Here is an 18,380-nt window from a genome sequence, read left to right on the forward strand (position 1 = left end):
TTCTAAATGGTATTGAGGCCAAAGAAAAAAATCACAAAGGAAATTAGAAAATATTTTGAACAGATAACAGTGAAAAATAGAACTTGTTGAATACAGCTAAATTTATGCTTAGAACAAATTTTCTATCCTGAAAGTGCATGTTAGATTAAAAACCCTAGAAACCAAAGAGTAAATTAAGCACAGAGAAAGTTAAAGGAAGGAAATCATAAAGAACAGAAGTTAATGAAGCAGAAAACAGAGAATGGAGAATATGAACAGTGCCAAAAGTGTGTTCTTGGATATTTTCTGCTTTCTACCAACATTGATTTACAAAACAAAATTAAGAAGGACACAATTAGCCAAATATCATACAAAAAAATGGCAGACATGGGGGTTCCAAAACAAATACCAATATAACGAAAGGAAATTATGAAACATTTTTGCCAATAACTTTGAAATTTTAGATTAAAAATTCCTAGAAAAAAATACCATGTGACAAAATAGACATGATCATAGATAATTTATGTCAACTAAATACATGTAATCCATATTTATCAACTCCACAAAGAAAATGCAAAGAAACTTTCAGGCCCAGTAGGCTATACCAGTGAATTCTATCATACATAAAAGGTAGATATAACATCAATGTAACACAGTCTTTCTGAATGTGAGGAAAGCATAGCCTTGACACTAAAATTTTGCCAGAGCAGTACAAGGATTGCTAGCAAGACTAATAAAGAAGAAAAGAAAGAAGAATCAAATAGATGCAATAAAAAATAATAAAGGAGATATCTCCACCAATCCCACGGAAATACAAACTACCATCAGAGAATACTATAAACACCTCTGCGCAAATCAACTAGAAAATCTAGAAGAAATGGACAAATTCCTCGACACATACGCCCTCCCAAGGCTAATCCAAGAAGAAGTTGAATTTCTGAATAGACCAATAACAGGCTCTGAAATTGAGGCAATAATTAATAGACTACCAACCAAAAAAAGTCCGGGACCAGACGGATTCACAGACGAATTCTACCAGAGCCACAAGGAGGAGCTGGTACCATTCCTTCTGAAGCTATTCCAATCAATAGAAAAAGAGGGAATCCACCTTAACTCATTTTATGAGGCCAGCATCATCCTGATATCAAAGTCTGGCAGAGACACAACAAAAAAAGAGAATTTTAAACTAATATCCCTGATGAACATCGATGCAAAAATCCTCAATAAAATACTGGCATAAAATACCTGCACGTTATGCACATGTACCCTAGAACTTAAAGTATAATAGTAATAATAATAATATTTAAAAAATTGGCAAACTGAATCCAGCAGCACATCAAAAAGCTTATCCACCATGATCAAGTGGGCTTCATCCCTGGGATGCAAGGCTGGTTCAACATATGCAAATCAATAAACGGAATCCAGCATAGAAACAGAACCAAAGACAAAAACCACATGATTATCTCAATAGATGCAGAAAAGGCCTTTGACACAATTCAACAGCTCTTCATGCTAAAAACGCTCAATAAATTAGGTATTGATTGTACACATCTAAAAATAATAAGAGCTGTTTATGACAAACCCACAGCCAATATCATACTGAATGGGCAAAAACTGGAAGCATTCCCTTTGAAAACTGGCACAAGACAGGGATGCCCTCTCTCACCACTCCTATTCAACATAGTCTTGGAAGTTCTGGCAAGGGCAATCAGGCAGGAGAAAGAAATAAAGGGTATTCAATTAGGAAAAGAGGAAGTCAAATTGTCCCTGTTTACAGATGACATGATTGTATATTTAGAAAACCCCATTGTCTCAGCCCAAAATCTCCTTAAGCTGATAAGCAACTTCAGCAAAGTCTCAAGATACAAAATTGATGTGTAAAAATCACAAGCATTCTTATACACCAGTAACAGACAAGCAGAGAACCCAATCATGAGTTCACTCAAAGAGAATAAAATACCTAGGAATCTAACTTACAAAGGATGTGAAGGACCTCTTTAAGGAGAACTACAAACCACTGCTCAAGGAAATAAAAGAGGATACAAACACATGGAAGAACATTACATGCTCATGGATAGGAAGAATCAATATTGTGAAAATGGCCATACTGCCCAAGGTAATTTATAGATTCAGTGCCATCCCCATCAAGTTACCAGTGACTTTCTTCACAGAACTGGAAACAACTACTTTAAAGTTCATATGGAACCAAAAAAAGAACCTGCATTGCCAAGTCAATCCTAAGCCAAAAGAACAAAGCTGGAGGCATCACACTACCTGATTTCAAACTATACTACAAGGCTACGGTAACCAAAACAACATGGTAGAGAAACCAAAACAGAGATATAGACCAAAGGAACAGAATAGAGCCTGCAGAAATAATACCACACATCTACAACTATCTGATATTTGTCAAACCTGACAAAAGCAAGAAATGGGGAAAGGATTCCCTATTTAACAAATGGTGCTGGGAAACCTGGCTAGCCATATGTAGAAAGCTGAAACTGGATCACTTCCTTACACGTTATACAAAAATTAATTCAAGATGGATTAAAGACTTAAATGTTAGACCTAAAACCATAAAAACCCTAGAAGAAAACCTAGGCAATACCATTCAGGACATAGGCATGGGCAAGGCCTTCATATCTAAAACACCAAAAGCAATGGCAACAAAAGTCAAAATTGACAAATGGGATCTAATTAAACTAAAGAACTTCTGCACAATAAAAGAAACTACCATCAAAGTGAACAGGCAACCTACAGAATGGGAGAAAAATTTGGCAATCCATTCATCTGACAAAGGGCTAATATCCAGAATCTACAAAGAACTCAACCAAATTTACAAGAAAAAAAAAAAAAACCCCTTCAACAAGTGGGCAAAGGATGTGAACAGACAGTTCTCTAAAAGAAGACATTTTTGCAGCCAACAGACACATGAAAAAGTGCTCATCATCACTGGACATCAGACAAATGTAAATCAAAACCACAATGAGATACCATCTCCAGTTAGAATGGCGATCATTAAAAAGTCAGGAAACAACAGGTGCTGGAGAGGATGTGGAGAAATAGGAACACTTTCACACTGTTGGTGGGACTGTATACTAGTTGAACCATTGTGGAAGACAGTGTGGCAATTCCTCAAGGATCTAGAACTAGAAATACCATTTGACCCAGCCATGCCATTACTGGGTATATACCCAAAGGATTATAAATCATGCTGCTATAAAGACACGTGCACACATATGTTTACTGCGGCATTATTCACAATAGCAAAGACTTGGAACCAACCCAAATGTCCATCAATGACAGACTGGATTAAGAAAATGTGGCACATATACACCATGGAATACTATGCAGCCATAAAAAATGATGAGTTCATGTCCTTTGTAGGGACATGGATGCAGCTGGAAACCATCATTCTCAGCAAACTATCACAAGTACAAAAAAACAAACACCGCATGTTCTCACTCATAGGTGGGAATTGAACAATAAGAACACTTGGACACAGGAAGCGGAACATCACACATTGGGGCCTGTCGTGGGGTGGGGGGCGGGGAGAGGGATAGCATTAGGAGATATACCTAATGTAAATGACGAGTTAATGGATGCAGCACACCAACATGGCACATGTATACATATGTAACAAACGTGTACATTGTGCACACGTACCCTAGAACTTAAAGTATAATAAAAAATATTAAAAGAAATTGAAAGGTCTATCCCTTATTAACTGCATGTAAAAATTCCTTAATAGATGGAAAAGTGAATCCAGCATTATATAAGAAAGCCATTATGTCATAACCAAGTTAAACTTACTCCAAGAATACACCCAAAGTTTTGAAACCCAGCAAACATAATTCATCACACTTAAGAGAGAAAGAAAAGGATATTTAATTGTCTCAATTAAAAAAAACTGAGCAAAGTAAAATAATTTACTATAGAAAATATCTAGACTTACAAAGTGTTAGCATTAGGCAGTATCAGTATCAGTCAGTGTAATACTGACACAAAAGTAGAAACATGAACCAATAAAAGAGAAAGAGCCCACGAACACACACGCACACACACACCCATGCATGCACACACACCCACATACACACACACACACACACACACACACACATACACACACCTTACAGCCAAAACAATGTTAAGGGGAAAAAATGAAGTAGGATGGCTTACTCTACTGTGTATTAAATACTGTACTTTTAGAGTAAGTCTTAAGACATTGATATATTGGTACAAAGACAGAAAAAATTGACCAGTGGAACAGAAAAGAGAGTCTAGAAACACACCTACATATATGTGGGGACGATTTATGACAGAAGCGATACTGTAGAACAGTGGAGAATGGATAGTTTTCTTCCATTCTCCATGTTACGGAGTCAATTGGATTTCCATAAAGAAAAAATAAAAACTGATACATACTTGGGACTATATAAAAACCAATCTCAGGTGGATTGTAGATCTAAATGTCAATAGTAAAACATGTTTTCAAAAATGGAGTAAGTCAGGAACAACAGCAAAATACTAATTATTAAGGAAAAGATTGATCAATTCATATAAATTAAGATGAAAAACTACTGATTATTACAAAGCACCATTAAAAAAGTAAAATTGTAAGACACCAAAAGTAAAAAGAAAATCCTTGCAAAATATATAAGCAGTAGAGCACATATACTGAACGTAGAACTCTAAGTACTTTTTTGTTAAATGCTCAACAGAAATGCACATTTCTGCACATGAAACAATACATACAAGCAGGTCTATAGCAGCACTATTCATAGCTCAAACATTTAAAATTTCACAGTATACCAACATTAGAATAATTTGTAAAGTGTCTGATTATATATCTTGAAAATAAATAAACTATTCAATTCAAAAATATATATCTCAAAAACATGATGTTGAATTAAGATAGAGGAGTTGTGAGAGAGAGAGTGAATATGTGTGTGTGTGTGTGCATATGTATGCATGTGTGTGTATGTTGGGTTGGGGTGGTCTAGGTTGTAATTTTGTGCCTTTTGTCCTAGGTAGTGGTTACTTAAATATGTTCACAATATAACATTTTATACAGCTTTATCCTTTACCCTCTTTATTATGTATGCCATAATTCAGTATAAATATATGAAAACCAGAATGTCACATATTCATGGAATAGAAAGACATTGATAGTTGGATGCTATGTAGGTTATCTTTTATTACATGTGTACTATTATTTTGAAAAGGATTATGATAAAGCTTGCTTGGCGAATAGGTAGTGGATCTACCAACTTTTTCTATAAGGGTTAGATTGTAAATATTTTTGGCCTTTTGGGACAAAAAGTCTTGTTTCAATTATTCAATTCTGTTATTAAAAAACCCATAGACTATATGTAAATAAACATGTGGCTGTGTGCCAATTAAACTTTATTTACTTAGAGATGGCAGGCAAGATTTGCCTAAGAGTATAGTTTGTCAACCTCTGAAATAAACAGTTAGTTAAACATGTGGCTAGAGTAAATGACACATGCATATCTACATGTTAAAGTATTGATAAAGTATTTTGTCTTTTTCATCTTTCTAAAAGAATGGGCATATGGAAATTATTACTCTGATCTTCCTGATTAGGTTATATTTGATTTATTCATTTGTTAATTTTTCCGTGCTTTGCTTGTTGATATAATTTATATTTCTACAACTAATTACTGTCTGGAATATATCTATTTTCCACCTAAATATGTACTATACATTGTATGACTACATTGAAATTTGATTATTTTTAATATTTTTTACTCATACAGAACATTTAACAATGTAAAAAGCTAAAATGGAATATTATAATCCATAATTGTTTCAGTTACAATTGAGAAAGATCTGTTTATCAGGATTTATTTATTTCATTAGTTGATTGCTATAATTTGTTGTTTTGTCAAACTGTAACTTTGTATTTATGTACTTAAAGCATTAAGGATTTCTAATGTATAACAGATTAATCTACTTCTGGCTTTGTTTTATTGTGAAATAATCTGTTTACTTAAATTATTCTTTTGATAATAGCTTAATTAATTCATCATACAAATGTTTATATGACTCATGATAAAACCATACATTTCTTTCTTAAATGGTTACAGGCAAGATTTGGATCCATGTAAAGCTGAACTGACTATTCTAGGCAGGAATACACAAACATGCAACTCTATCAATCATGTACTTGGAAAACCCCTACCGAAATCAGGATCTGTCTTTATTGGTGGATTTCCAGACCTTCATGGGAAAATCCAGGTATTTCTATAGATGTTTTAAAATATTAATTATGTCATCATATTGAAAAATGAAAAAGAAAATCTTTGGAAATATTTTCTGGCTAGTGGGGTCATCTGCATGGTTTCAAAAAAGTTTTTGAGTGATTCTACTAACATCTAACATACATTTTTATCTATCATACCAAAGTATAATGGAAGTTTACTGTTCTCATTTAAAAATTGCTCCAATGTCAGTTTGTTTTTCCATCTTATGGCTATAGTATGTGTATTACATTTCTTAATACGATTTAGCATGCATGATTCATACACCACTAAGATAGTGATTTTCACTGGATATTTCAATGGATTTCCTTAATAACACACCAAAAATATGCTATGAGAAATGGAATTGGAAGACCATCCCCAGTCTCTGTTTTATATGAGATTGCTAAAACGTGAAAATGTTTATTACAGAATTTTGTGCACATGCCATCCCACTCTCTAAATTTCTGTTTAGATAATTAGCTTATTGTCTTCGTTATTAAGCTATATTTTAGGAAAATAGCTTGAAAGCTGACTTAAATGCTATTATTTGGTTCCATTTCATGTCATTGCAGCAAATTGCTTTAAAAATTTAAGATTGTTAAGTATACCAGTAGCTTATTACATTTATTAATCTTTTCCCTTATTATATTTACCATTGTGCTTTACCTATTTGAACATACTATTTTTATATTATTAGAAATATAAAATGCTATTGTTTCAAAGTCCCACAAATAATGCAAATTGATACACATACATCTATTCACTATAAATATCATGACTCCATAATATACAAGATAAAATAAAACAAAAATATACATAAAACAAAATTCACGAGCATATTTGATGTGATACATATGCTTTTAATGAAATAAGATAATTCTGTATCTGTAAACATGCAGAGATATAGATTCAGATTTACTCCATTAGCAGTATATTTATTGATCATTAAACAGATATGTGATTTTTTCTATAACATGAATGTGCTTCATTGACTTTTTCATAAATAAAACCATTCTCTAAGCTCCATAATAGTAAAAAAATATGTTTTGTTTACTTTTTTATACACCAAGGCAAGGACAGTTCCTGTCACATAGTTGGAGCTCAATGAACAGCTTTTAAATAGAGATCTCAGTTAAAGAATGAAAGAAACATAAATATAACTTTTAATAATTTACATTTGTCCTCTTCTTTCATAACTATAATTTTTCCAAATGAAAGATAAATTTTAATATGAAACCAAATTTAATTGAGCAGACATTAATTGAATATAATTTCTCAAGACTCAGTTAGCTACATCTGAATATAAATATAGCTGAGCATTTACTTTATTATAAACACATGCAGAAGCAAATAGAAAGATAGAAAAAGGTGTCTTCTGATCTCCCTGAAGAAGTAGGGGAGTGTGTAATTAGAGATTTGAAGAAAGATCAAGTGTCTGCCTGGTAAATAATATGTAGGCTATCATTGCAGACAGAGGCAATATTATATATACACAAGCTTAGGTAATGGAAGGGCCTGAGGGAGGGGAAGGTGGAGTAGACATAATTTATTATTATGTAGACGCGGGAGTTTGATATGAAGTAAGCAGAAAGAAAACTTGATTTTGGATAGGTGAGTGGGAGCCAGAGAATAATGAATCCTATGTAAAATGCAAAATAGTATATATTTACATATTGATGCCATACTATATATTACATACTTCTTAAATGGGGGAGCCACTTAAGAAGTTTGGGTAGGAATTGTCATCATGCTATATTCACTCTGATAGCAACTGAAGTGTACAACTGGAGGGGTTAGGACTACATTGTAAGAAATGGCAAAGTCAGGTTTATTCAGAATAATTAAACAAAAAAGATATTTTGGCAATAAGGGCGGGAGAATAACTATGAATGCTATTGAACTTAAAAATAATTATTGGTTGAAAAAATATAGAAAGTTTGGAATTTTAATGACCAGGTTGGCTTATGTAACCATAGAATTTATAGTCCCATTCTCAAAATGGGGAATGAATCTAGGATTATTTATAGGGAAAATGGCAGGTTCATCATTGCATTTGAGTTGGTGATATGCTTTGGCTGTGTCCCTACCTAAATCTCACCTTGAGTTGTGATAATCTCCATGTGTCAAGGGTGGGGCCAGGTGGAGATAATTGAATCATGAGGGTAGTTTCCCGCATACTGTTCTCCTGTTAGTGAATAAGTCTCAGGAGATCTGATGGTTTTATAAATGGGGGTTCCTCTGCACAAGCTCTTGCCTGATGTCATGTAAGACATGACTTTTCTCCACATTTGCCTTCCACTGTGATTGTGAGGCCTCACTAGTCATGTGGAACTGTGAGTCAATTAAACCTCTTTCCTTTATAAATTATCCAGTCTTGGGTATGTCTTTATTAGCAATGTGAGAACAGACTAATACAGTCGCTTTGGGGCAGAAGTGATTTTCAAATCTTTAACAACTGGCTTGCCATCACCACAAATCCATCAGTCCATTGTGTGTTCCTGCTGAATATATTAGTGGAATGTTGTGATGCACGAGTCATTTGAAATACGGACCTTCGGTTCACAAGAGATCATTAACATATGGCTGTAGGAGTCTGCACAGGAGATAGTGGAAGCCACAATAACTGATTGAATTGATTTTGAAGATTAAGATAAAAGAGGGCTGAGAATTGGGAATCAGCAATCAAGAACTAGGCTAAGAAAGGTACACGCCAAATTAGTTAAGGAATAGAGAGGCTGGCAGTAGACAAAGGAAAAAAATGTCACAAGAACCAAAGATAGAAATAGTTTCCAAAAGAAGCATCTGTTGAACACCAATGTTACAAAAGGTCAACCACCAGTTTCTGGAGAAAAATGTTAACAAAAATCAAATTGTAATATTGTGAGGAAGAATAAATGAGCTGGAAGAAGCAACAGAGTGGTTTTAGGTTATTTCTCTAGAAGCTTGTTAATAAGGCAGAGAGGTTGTTATGTAATGGAGGACAGAGTTTTGAAATTTCAGAGAGATGATAAAAGCAATTGACTATATTTCTAAAGACTTTTTCTCCTAAAACCTTATCTGAAACATAGGCCTTTACTAAAGGATTATCTCACTAAAAATCTTGACATTCATCCTGTGATGTAAGGCATCTGGACATTTGTTATAATCAAATTTGGAGGACCATTCAGTATTTGGACCAATAAATTTACCTTGAAATTAAAAAGGCAGCCAGCTAAGCAGGTTTTCCCTCCTTGTTAAATATGCTGTAGTTGAAAGATTTTATGTCAGCCCCTCATTGCTTTTTTTATTATTTTCTTATACTGTTACAGTGTCACAGTAACTATGTGTGTATGTGTGTGTGCTAGAATATGTGAGACATACACTTATATTGCTATATACCAGATGACTGATACAAACTATAAAATGTATCTAGATGATAGGCCAGGCTCAGTGGCTCACGCCTGTAATCCCAGCACTTTGGGAGGGCGAGGCGGGCAGATCACGAGGTCAGGAGATCGAGACTATCCTGGCTAACACGGTGAAACCCCCCTCTCTACTAAAAATGCAAAAAATTAGCCAGGATTGGTGGTAGGTGCCTGTAGTCCCAACTACTCGGGAGGCTGAGGCAGGAGAATGGCGTGAACCCGGGAGGCGGAGCTTGCAGTGAGCCGAGATCGCACCACTGCACTCCAGTCTGGGTGACAGAGCGAGACTCCGGCTCAAAAAATAAAAGGTATCTAGATGATAAAACTTAAAGAGAACTTAAAGAGAACTCATGTGATGAATCAGGAAAAGAAAGATAAGAAATTCAGCCTTCTGAACCTGTTTCTGGGCAATACAACTCCTCTGAATATCTAAGCATCATGCAAGCTCTAACTATCTACACATTGTGTTCTGATTAACAGTTGTTTAAGCACAGTGGGTTGTTAGTGCTCAGAAAATTAAAAACAACAGGTTTGTAATATAAAATACTAAGGAAAAGAACGATAGTTGATTCCTTGAGCCAAAAAGTGTTCAGTTACATTTATGCTCTCACCTCTAAGTTTCCAATAATGTCTTCCTGAACTGGCCAGAGCCCCTCCATATGATAAAAGTCCCTAATCCAATGTATGTGTGCTGACAGGTTGTTTAATGCTTCCTTTAACAAAATAACCCAGAGCTCAGTATGTGAGAAGAGAATGAAACAGTTAGACACTTTCAATTTTGTGCCTGGGGTGTGAAAAACTCTGCTTCCCCTGATGACCATAAATGATGATAACTTTCAAGGTCTGAGAGTAAATGCCCTCTCTCTGGTGGTAGAAAAACACTTTCCTTGGTAGTTCTTTAATTGCTTACACTTTTCAGTGCATGGACTCTTGCTTTTGGGTCCAAGTTAGTTAAGGATGCCAAATCTTAATTCCTAGTAAATGAAGATGGTACCAGTTATTCTCTTCGCTAAATATGAGAGGAAATAAAATAATTATGGCAAGAAATAAATATTGTTAATCAATTATATCTTTTTATATATGCAGAAGTTGATATTAGAAAATGTAGAAAGATGCTATCTTTTTTTCAGATGTAGTAAGTCACTAGGATTAAAAACGGATGTGTGATGGCATGGACTATTATATTTGAAGAATTAGTGACTGACTCCAAAAATCTAAACATTCATCTTAATTTTCAAATTAATTTATAACTTCAACATAGTAAATAAGTTTAATAATTTATTTTTTAAAACTTTCTAGCGATTCCATTTAGAAATAAAGACACTGGTAAAGCAGATAAGTGTTATGCACTTCATGTGTGTTCAAGACATTGACTTACAAAGTCAATAATTAGTTTTCTACATTCACTTTTATAAAAAGGCCTGTCAATCACTAGCCATCAAAATCGTTTAGTCAAAATAAATTACTATTTAATTAATAGTCTAAAACATAAAAACAGGATTCTCTTTAAGGATTTGTGAGAGATTCCTGGAGAACAAAAGAAAACAGAAACCACTTCAGTTACTGTAGAAAACGTGGGTTGCTTATATTACTTGTCCCAGCTTATCAAGTTGGAGACATTGTATGTATCTAATGGCACCTCACTAAATGTGTTTGATATTCTATAAAAGAATGCTTGCCAACCTTTTTGAGCTCTTCAAAGACACTTTTCTAGTGGACATTAAATAATTAGAAAAAATTAAAACACTTCGTTGAAGAAATCAAGAAAGTTAACAACATTCAACACTTTTGAGTTTTGTAAATTACAGGGATAAAAGTTAATCATTACCCTGTCCTCATTTTCTGTCCAACAATGTGTAAAAAGAGAATCACTGCACAATAAATATGTCTCTTAAAGAGCCATTTATAGGGGTCCACTTACTGGTGAAAATAAGCCCAAACCTCTGATAAACATAAGCAAAGTAATAGAGACATCAAGGTTTCACTGGCATGTTTTATGATCCATTGCTTCTTCTAGAGGTTATGTGGTAAATGATTCATTCATTCACCCATCTGCTTATTCTGCTGGACTACCATTTGGACTCAGGCATCTGGTATCTGTTCTGCTGAGAGCACTTAATCACAAGTCAACCCATTATCAGATGCAGACTCATCCAATAAGAATTATTTCCCATTCCTTGCATGTATAAGACTCCTTTTCAATTTACAATTTATTCCTACATGAGGACCCGCCTTGTTTTGTTTGTTTGTTTGTTTGTTTTGAGGCAGGTTCTCACTTTTGTCACCCAGGCTGAAGTGCAGTGGTGCAATCTTGGCTCACTGCAGCCTCGACCTCCTGGGCTCAAACAATCTTCCCACCTCAGCCCCCCTAGTAGCTGGGACTACAGGCACATACCACCATGCCCTGCTATTTTAATTTAATTTTTATTTTTGTAGATATGGGTTTCTCCATGTTGCCCAGGCTTATCTCAAACTCTGGAGCTCAAGTGATCCATCCACCTCAGCCTCCCAAATAGCTAGGATTACAAGCATGAGCCACCTTGCCCAGCCAGGCCTTGCCTTTCTTAGTGAGACAATAATACACCATGGATTGGACTCCACTCCCTGGAGCAGCAGAAACTGACTCCTCCAACAGAAGGAAACCTCTTTTCCCACCACTCCACTTTTTCCCACCTACCACTCTTCCATTTTTTACTCTGATGCATGTTTTTTTCAGCTCTGCATCTATATCTTCCTTTCCTTAGAAAACTCTTGAGTGCCAGTAATCTGGAAGGACCTGTCCCTGAATCTGTCTGCACTCAAGACTCTCTATTAATCTGTGTGTTTTCAACATCCTTTGGACCTCTGTTTGATCTCTCCATTTGTTTGTGCTTCTAGTTTGAAACAGCCTCCATTCATTTAATCATAGTTTCCTCTATTCAAGCACTCTCTGGTTTAGATGTACCACTGTATTTATATCACCCTAATTATTTAATCTTATTAGAAAATGCAGAAATAAATTGTATGTTTGCACATATAAACCTATGAAGATGTGAGAAGGAGATGTCAAGCGTCAGCCTCAGACTTCTGGATTAAGCAACTAAATGGAGGTGAGGGTCATCAGTAAGATGGGGAAGATTGAGAAGAAAATATTTAGGGGAGAATGACAAGATAATTAGTTTGGACACTTTTAAGTTTGAGGTGTTTCTTAGGCTTGTAGGGAAAGTTACCAAGTTCACACTTATATTCATGATTCAGGAAGTTCTCAGGCTGTAGTATTTAAACACGTGAGGCCAGATGACATAACAACCTCAGGAGAGAGTGAAGAGAATGAGATAGGAAGGCCCAGAACAAAGTCAAGAAAGTAATTCAATATCAGGCAGAACAATAGGCAGAGGGGCAAGTACACAGTCGAGAAAATTATTATCATTAAAGCCAGAGGAACAAAGTTTTGAGGAGGAGGGGCTGTTCAGTCTTGCTACAGTGAAGTCCAGGAAGAATAAGGGCTAACACTTAAACTAAAAATCAAAAAAACAAAATAGAATAAAGGCTGAAAGGCATCCATTGGATTCTTTGATATGGATATTATTGATACACTTATAAAAGAGATGACCACATCTAGTTAAGCCTATGTTGATGAGTAAAGGAACACCATCTGTATTCTTTTAAGAACTAATACTTTGCCCTGACAAAAGGGGGACATTTTAGATGAATTTACTCACTGTTAACTGATAAGTATACAAATTGCAACTGCAAGGAAAAGTTTAATACATATATAGTTTTTCTAAATCTGCATTAAAAAGCCATCTGGCATCACTTAAAAAGTTGAAGATGTACATATCCAAAACAACAAAATTTTCCTGTTTAGGTGAAATTATTTGATGTATATATAAGGAGACATGGTACTGGAAGGTTCATAAGAAAAATCTTTGTAATATAAAAAGTAAAAACAACAATAACATCCACTTACAGCAGTATGTATACTGTATACACCAAAAACATATGCAGTAGTGAAAATCAGTGACTCTCACCTGTACACATCAACACAACTACATCTCAAAAAAGTAACGTGGAAGAGAAAAAAAGAAAGTCATAAACAAATATCCCCATTATATAAATTCCCCAAATAGGAGAACCTAAACAATATGTAATCTCTGATATATTTTTGTGTGTATGTGTATATATATGTATGTATGTATATTTGGTAGATTATAAAGAAATAAAGGACTAGCAAACTCAGAAATCAGTACAGGGATAACCACATAAGAATGGAAGTGAGATCAAAGAGTAGTTTTTAAGGCTCAAAGCAGGTATCACCATTGCTCATAATGCCTTATACTAACTAGGTAGAGAGTACATGCATGCTCATTTTATTACTAGTCTTTAAAATACTCATATCCTCATATCCATTATATATCTGTATGCATATACACCTGTGAGTGTTATATATGTAATATCTTTATTGTAATCTTTTCTTTTTTTTTTTTTCCTGAGATGAAGGATGGAATCTTGCTCTGTCACCCAGGCTGGAGTGCAGTGGCACGATCTTGGGTCACTGCAACCTCTGCCTCCTGGGTTCAATCAATTCTCCCGCCTCAGCCTCCTGAGTGGCTGGGATTACAGGCACCTGCTACCACTCCTGGCTAATTTTTTTATTTTTAATAGAGACAGGGTTTCGCCATAGTTGCAAGACTGGTCTCGAACTCCTCCTGACTTCATGATCCACCCACCTCAGCCTCCCAAAGTGCTGGGGTTATAGGCATAAGCCACCCTGCCTGGCCGTAATCTTTATTTTTTAAAGTGTCTGTATTATGACAATCAGTGCTAAAATTATTTGGTGTATAGCAATTTAATTTTACCAGATTCATACCAGTAATTACATTAAGTTAAATATTCCAACTTCAATTTTAAGACTTTGTGGACTTGTTTCTATTTAGCTATTCAAATAGTTTTGGTTTTATAATTTTGTGAGGCAATATGGGAAAATTGTGTCTGACTTTACATTTCACATAAAGTGTATAAAATAGTAATGTTTTACTAAAATTAGTAGTATGGGGATACTGAAGATTTCTGAAACTTATTTTTCTGTGAAAAATGTCAGTACATCATTCAGCTTTGAGCAGCATCAGTATTGAGTTTGAAAAGTGATGAGGCTATAAATGAAAAGAAACCAGATAAAGGGCCAAGTAGTTTCCTCCAGCTATTATACATGAGGTGATTATTGAAATCCCAAAAACAAATTAATATATTTACATTCATTTTTACAAGTGGTTGTTTCAAGCATACAGTTATTAAGCATTCTTCATAACCTTTTGGTACTCAAGCCAAACTCTTTACCCTCAAGGAGAATGATATCTATAATGTAATGCTCTATAACTCTGCCTGGAATTAAAACATTTAAAGTTGCAAATCAGCAAACATTGCTACATGGGGGAAAATCTATATTTTAATAAATTTATATTCTTTTCCCAGACACAGTTTGGGTTGATAGAAAAAATACCAGACTTGAAACAAGGACACCTGATTTTTAGTCATTCCTCTGCCAAAAAGTAATGAGTTTTGTGACATTGTTACCCATTACTTGAAATCTCTTTCCCCTAAGCTACTCTTCCATAAATGATGAAGTTGGTCTACCTTAGTTTTTTAAGTTTATTCCAGTTCAAGATGATTCTATGCATATATATGTAGGCATATGTACATATATATGTCACATACCATTTCCTTAGCATATAAATTGCACATTCTCTGTATTAAGATATTATTTCAGTCACAAATTCTATTGTGTTCTGCTCACCTAGGATCACCTCACTTTCATGTGATATCCCTGAGGACACTTCTTGAGAGACTCCCATCTGGTGTTCCTTCTGTTCTGCCTAAATTTTCATTTAATTGTAAAAGATCTCAAAGGCTTTTCATTTTAAAACTAACAAAAACAAATCAACAAAACAATGCAATTTAACACACCTCAGGTCTATAGTTTAAACTATGAAATCAATTTACAGAAGAAAATAGAGACAAATGAATATATATTCACTTTTTTCTATGTTAATAGATTTATCAAAATCAAAGCCCGTCAATATTCCCTTGCAAGTGGTTAGGGAAAAAGAGGTAAAGTAAAGCAAGAAATAATCTGGTTTATGTTAGTTAGTGAATTCTAGTAATATAGATCACAATTTAAAAAACTTGTTTAGTTTTGCAGTGTGGTCTACGTAACTCAACAGCGAGTAAAGTAAAATCAATTTTTGGCTTAAGTGCTTTGGGGCTATTAATTTGGGAGATAGTTTTCTAGTGAAATTTAAGGACTTAAGGCTAATTTAGCCAAAGGCTACAGAACAGAAACCCCAGGTGAATGATCTCACATAAGAAAATCATAATGTAAAATTTAAGGAAGCTGGGACCTGAAAAAATATGTGAAGCATGAATTCAGAGAATTTTCAGCATAATCCATAAAGATAAAAATACTTTGTAAAGTCAATTGTAATATATTACATAATCTGAAGTTATTAAAACTGCCTTTATCAGTAACTACATTGGCTCCTTCAAAGACAGAAACTGAACAGTATCTAGTTACAGGGCATGATATGACAAAACTAGCTTTCTGATAATTAAAAACCAATCCTCTTAAGGCTAAGACTTTGTCAACTTAAGGTTTTTGAGATATGCTCCATTTTCTGCATGATGTGCAATAGTGCTTTCTTATGAACTCAGTAATGTCACTATAAGTGCTAATTCAAAAGGGCCAGTAGAGATGTGGGATTAAAAATTGTAGATCTGGAGTTGGAATTCTAGCTCCCTCAATTCATTGCCATGGTGACTTGGGCAAGCCACTTATCCTTGCTTGGGCTTTTTCTTTACCTGCAAAATAGACACTCTACCTTCTTAAGGTTTTAGGAAGAATGATTAAGATATTGCACATTAAATATTTAATAACTGTTATCCTTTACTATTATGTTAAGTTTCCCCCCAGCATTGATATTTCATTCTACTCTGTGCTAATCAAACATAAAAAAATAATTTTGAAGTTATTTCTAGTCCTGTATACTCCATTCTGGAAATAAAAGTTTAGAAATTGACTGTGGTGCATAAATAGAAGCTCATGTTATGAAGCATTTGATCCTAGTTCATATGCTAAATATTAATATTTTTTAAAATATTTAGTTTAAAAATAATTATCATTTTGGTTTTCTAAAATTCTCACCATGTTTTATTTTTTATATTACTTAGGAAAACAGAATAATGAATATTCAGCCTCCTGGTATTTAAGACAGTGTAACTTGTCTACCTTTCTAGAATAAGAAAACAAATATTTACTTTCATACTTCCATGAAATCTTATTCTTCACTGTCACTGATGTTGTCTGTTAACTGTTGCTCAGGCTTTGACACTTTATCCATTAGTCTTTATTATTAAAGGGAGGAAACACGTCATGTATACAACATTAAGGGACATTCATGCACTCATTTATTCAACAAGTAAGCAGGCATTCTGGAGCATGTAGCTTTTTTTTGTTTGTTTGTTTGTTTGTTTGGCTAGAGTCAGCTGTAAGTTCATTACAAATATTAGCTAATTTAATCCTTACAAGCACCCAGTAGATGGGCACTTACCCATTTTACAGCTGAGGAAATTGAAGCACAGCAAGAACAAGCAATTTGCTCAAGCCTATACAACTAGTCAGTGATGGAATGAGGATTTGAACCCAGTCAGCATAGCTCTAGGAACCACTTTATTATAAATCTCACTTGCTTTGTTATTAGACCACAACGGAGAGACCGGGTCTCATGTTTCAACCATGTAAGATCATTTTGGAAGATCATTTGTTCATTTAAAAAAAAAAAAAAACAACTAAAACACAAAAACACAACTTTACAAAATGCCTTTTTAAATAAAATTATTGTCCTTCTAATAGTAGTTAATAGTTATTAAGCACATTCCCTTTGGTAAATACTCTTATAAGTACTTCACATTTACTATGTCAATGTTTTAAATAACTCTTTGCAGTAAGTAATATTAGTATCTCCATTTCACACATAATGGAATTGAGGCACACAGAGGCTGAATGGCCTGACTTTAGTTACGCAGTCATTGAATACAAGGGCTAAAATTCAAACCCACACGTTTAAAACATACGCTATACTGCCTCACTCCAAATAACAAAGTCAAATACCTTTTACCAAACCATCGTTTTGGGTCTACTTTGAGTGACTTTTAATGCAATGTCTGCTTTAAACAAAGTTTTAAAAGTATTTAGTATTATAACAAATTTAAAAATCCTAATATGTTTCTTTGGATTCCCTGTCTATGGACTCTCCTTTTGAATCAGTTCATATTCTGAAAAACATCTTAATTCATTAGTATGCTTTTTTTTAATGAGATAAGAGCTGAGAAAAATAAATGAGAAATTCACTCATTTATTAATCCAGCATATCTATCTATCTATCTATCTATCTATCTATCTATCTATCTATCTATCTATCTATTCATCCATCCATCCATCCATCCATCCAGCTAGAGAGTATCCACTATGTGCCAGGCATTATTCTGTGTTGGGGATTCACTGTTGAATAATCTCCATTTTCCTGGATCTTATGCATTAATGAAAATATTCACAAAGCCTTTCTCTTCCTTCTCAGGGTCATGTTTTAAGGAGAGGTAGTGGGTATAGTTAAGGATATCAGCCAGGTTTCTATTCTGGGCTGATTATGTAGCTGAGGAAACCTACCCTGAGATAGAAAATATAGGAAAGGAAGCAAGT

The 18,380-nt window shown here is 34.3% G+C and overlaps 1 protein-coding gene across 2 annotated transcripts in view; it reads left to right on the forward strand.

The window, feature by feature from the left end:
- Nucleotides 1–18,380, forward strand: part of EYS (eyes shut homolog) — a 1,930,870-nt gene that overhangs the window by 1,220,557 nt on the left and 691,933 nt on the right. For both annotated transcript variants that reach the window (XM_030928557.1, XM_030928558.1), the window contains exon 26: nucleotides 6,090–6,240. In XM_030928557.1, the coding sequence (XP_030784417.1) occupies nucleotides 6,090–6,240 (151 nt within the window). The remainder of the gene's footprint in view (nucleotides 1–6,089; nucleotides 6,241–18,380) is intronic.

The sequence above is a fragment of the Rhinopithecus roxellana genome, chromosome 4 (assembly GCF_007565055.1).
Source record: "Rhinopithecus roxellana isolate Shanxi Qingling chromosome 4, ASM756505v1, whole genome shotgun sequence".
Classification (NCBI taxonomy): Eukaryota; Metazoa; Chordata; class Mammalia; order Primates; family Cercopithecidae; genus Rhinopithecus; species Rhinopithecus roxellana.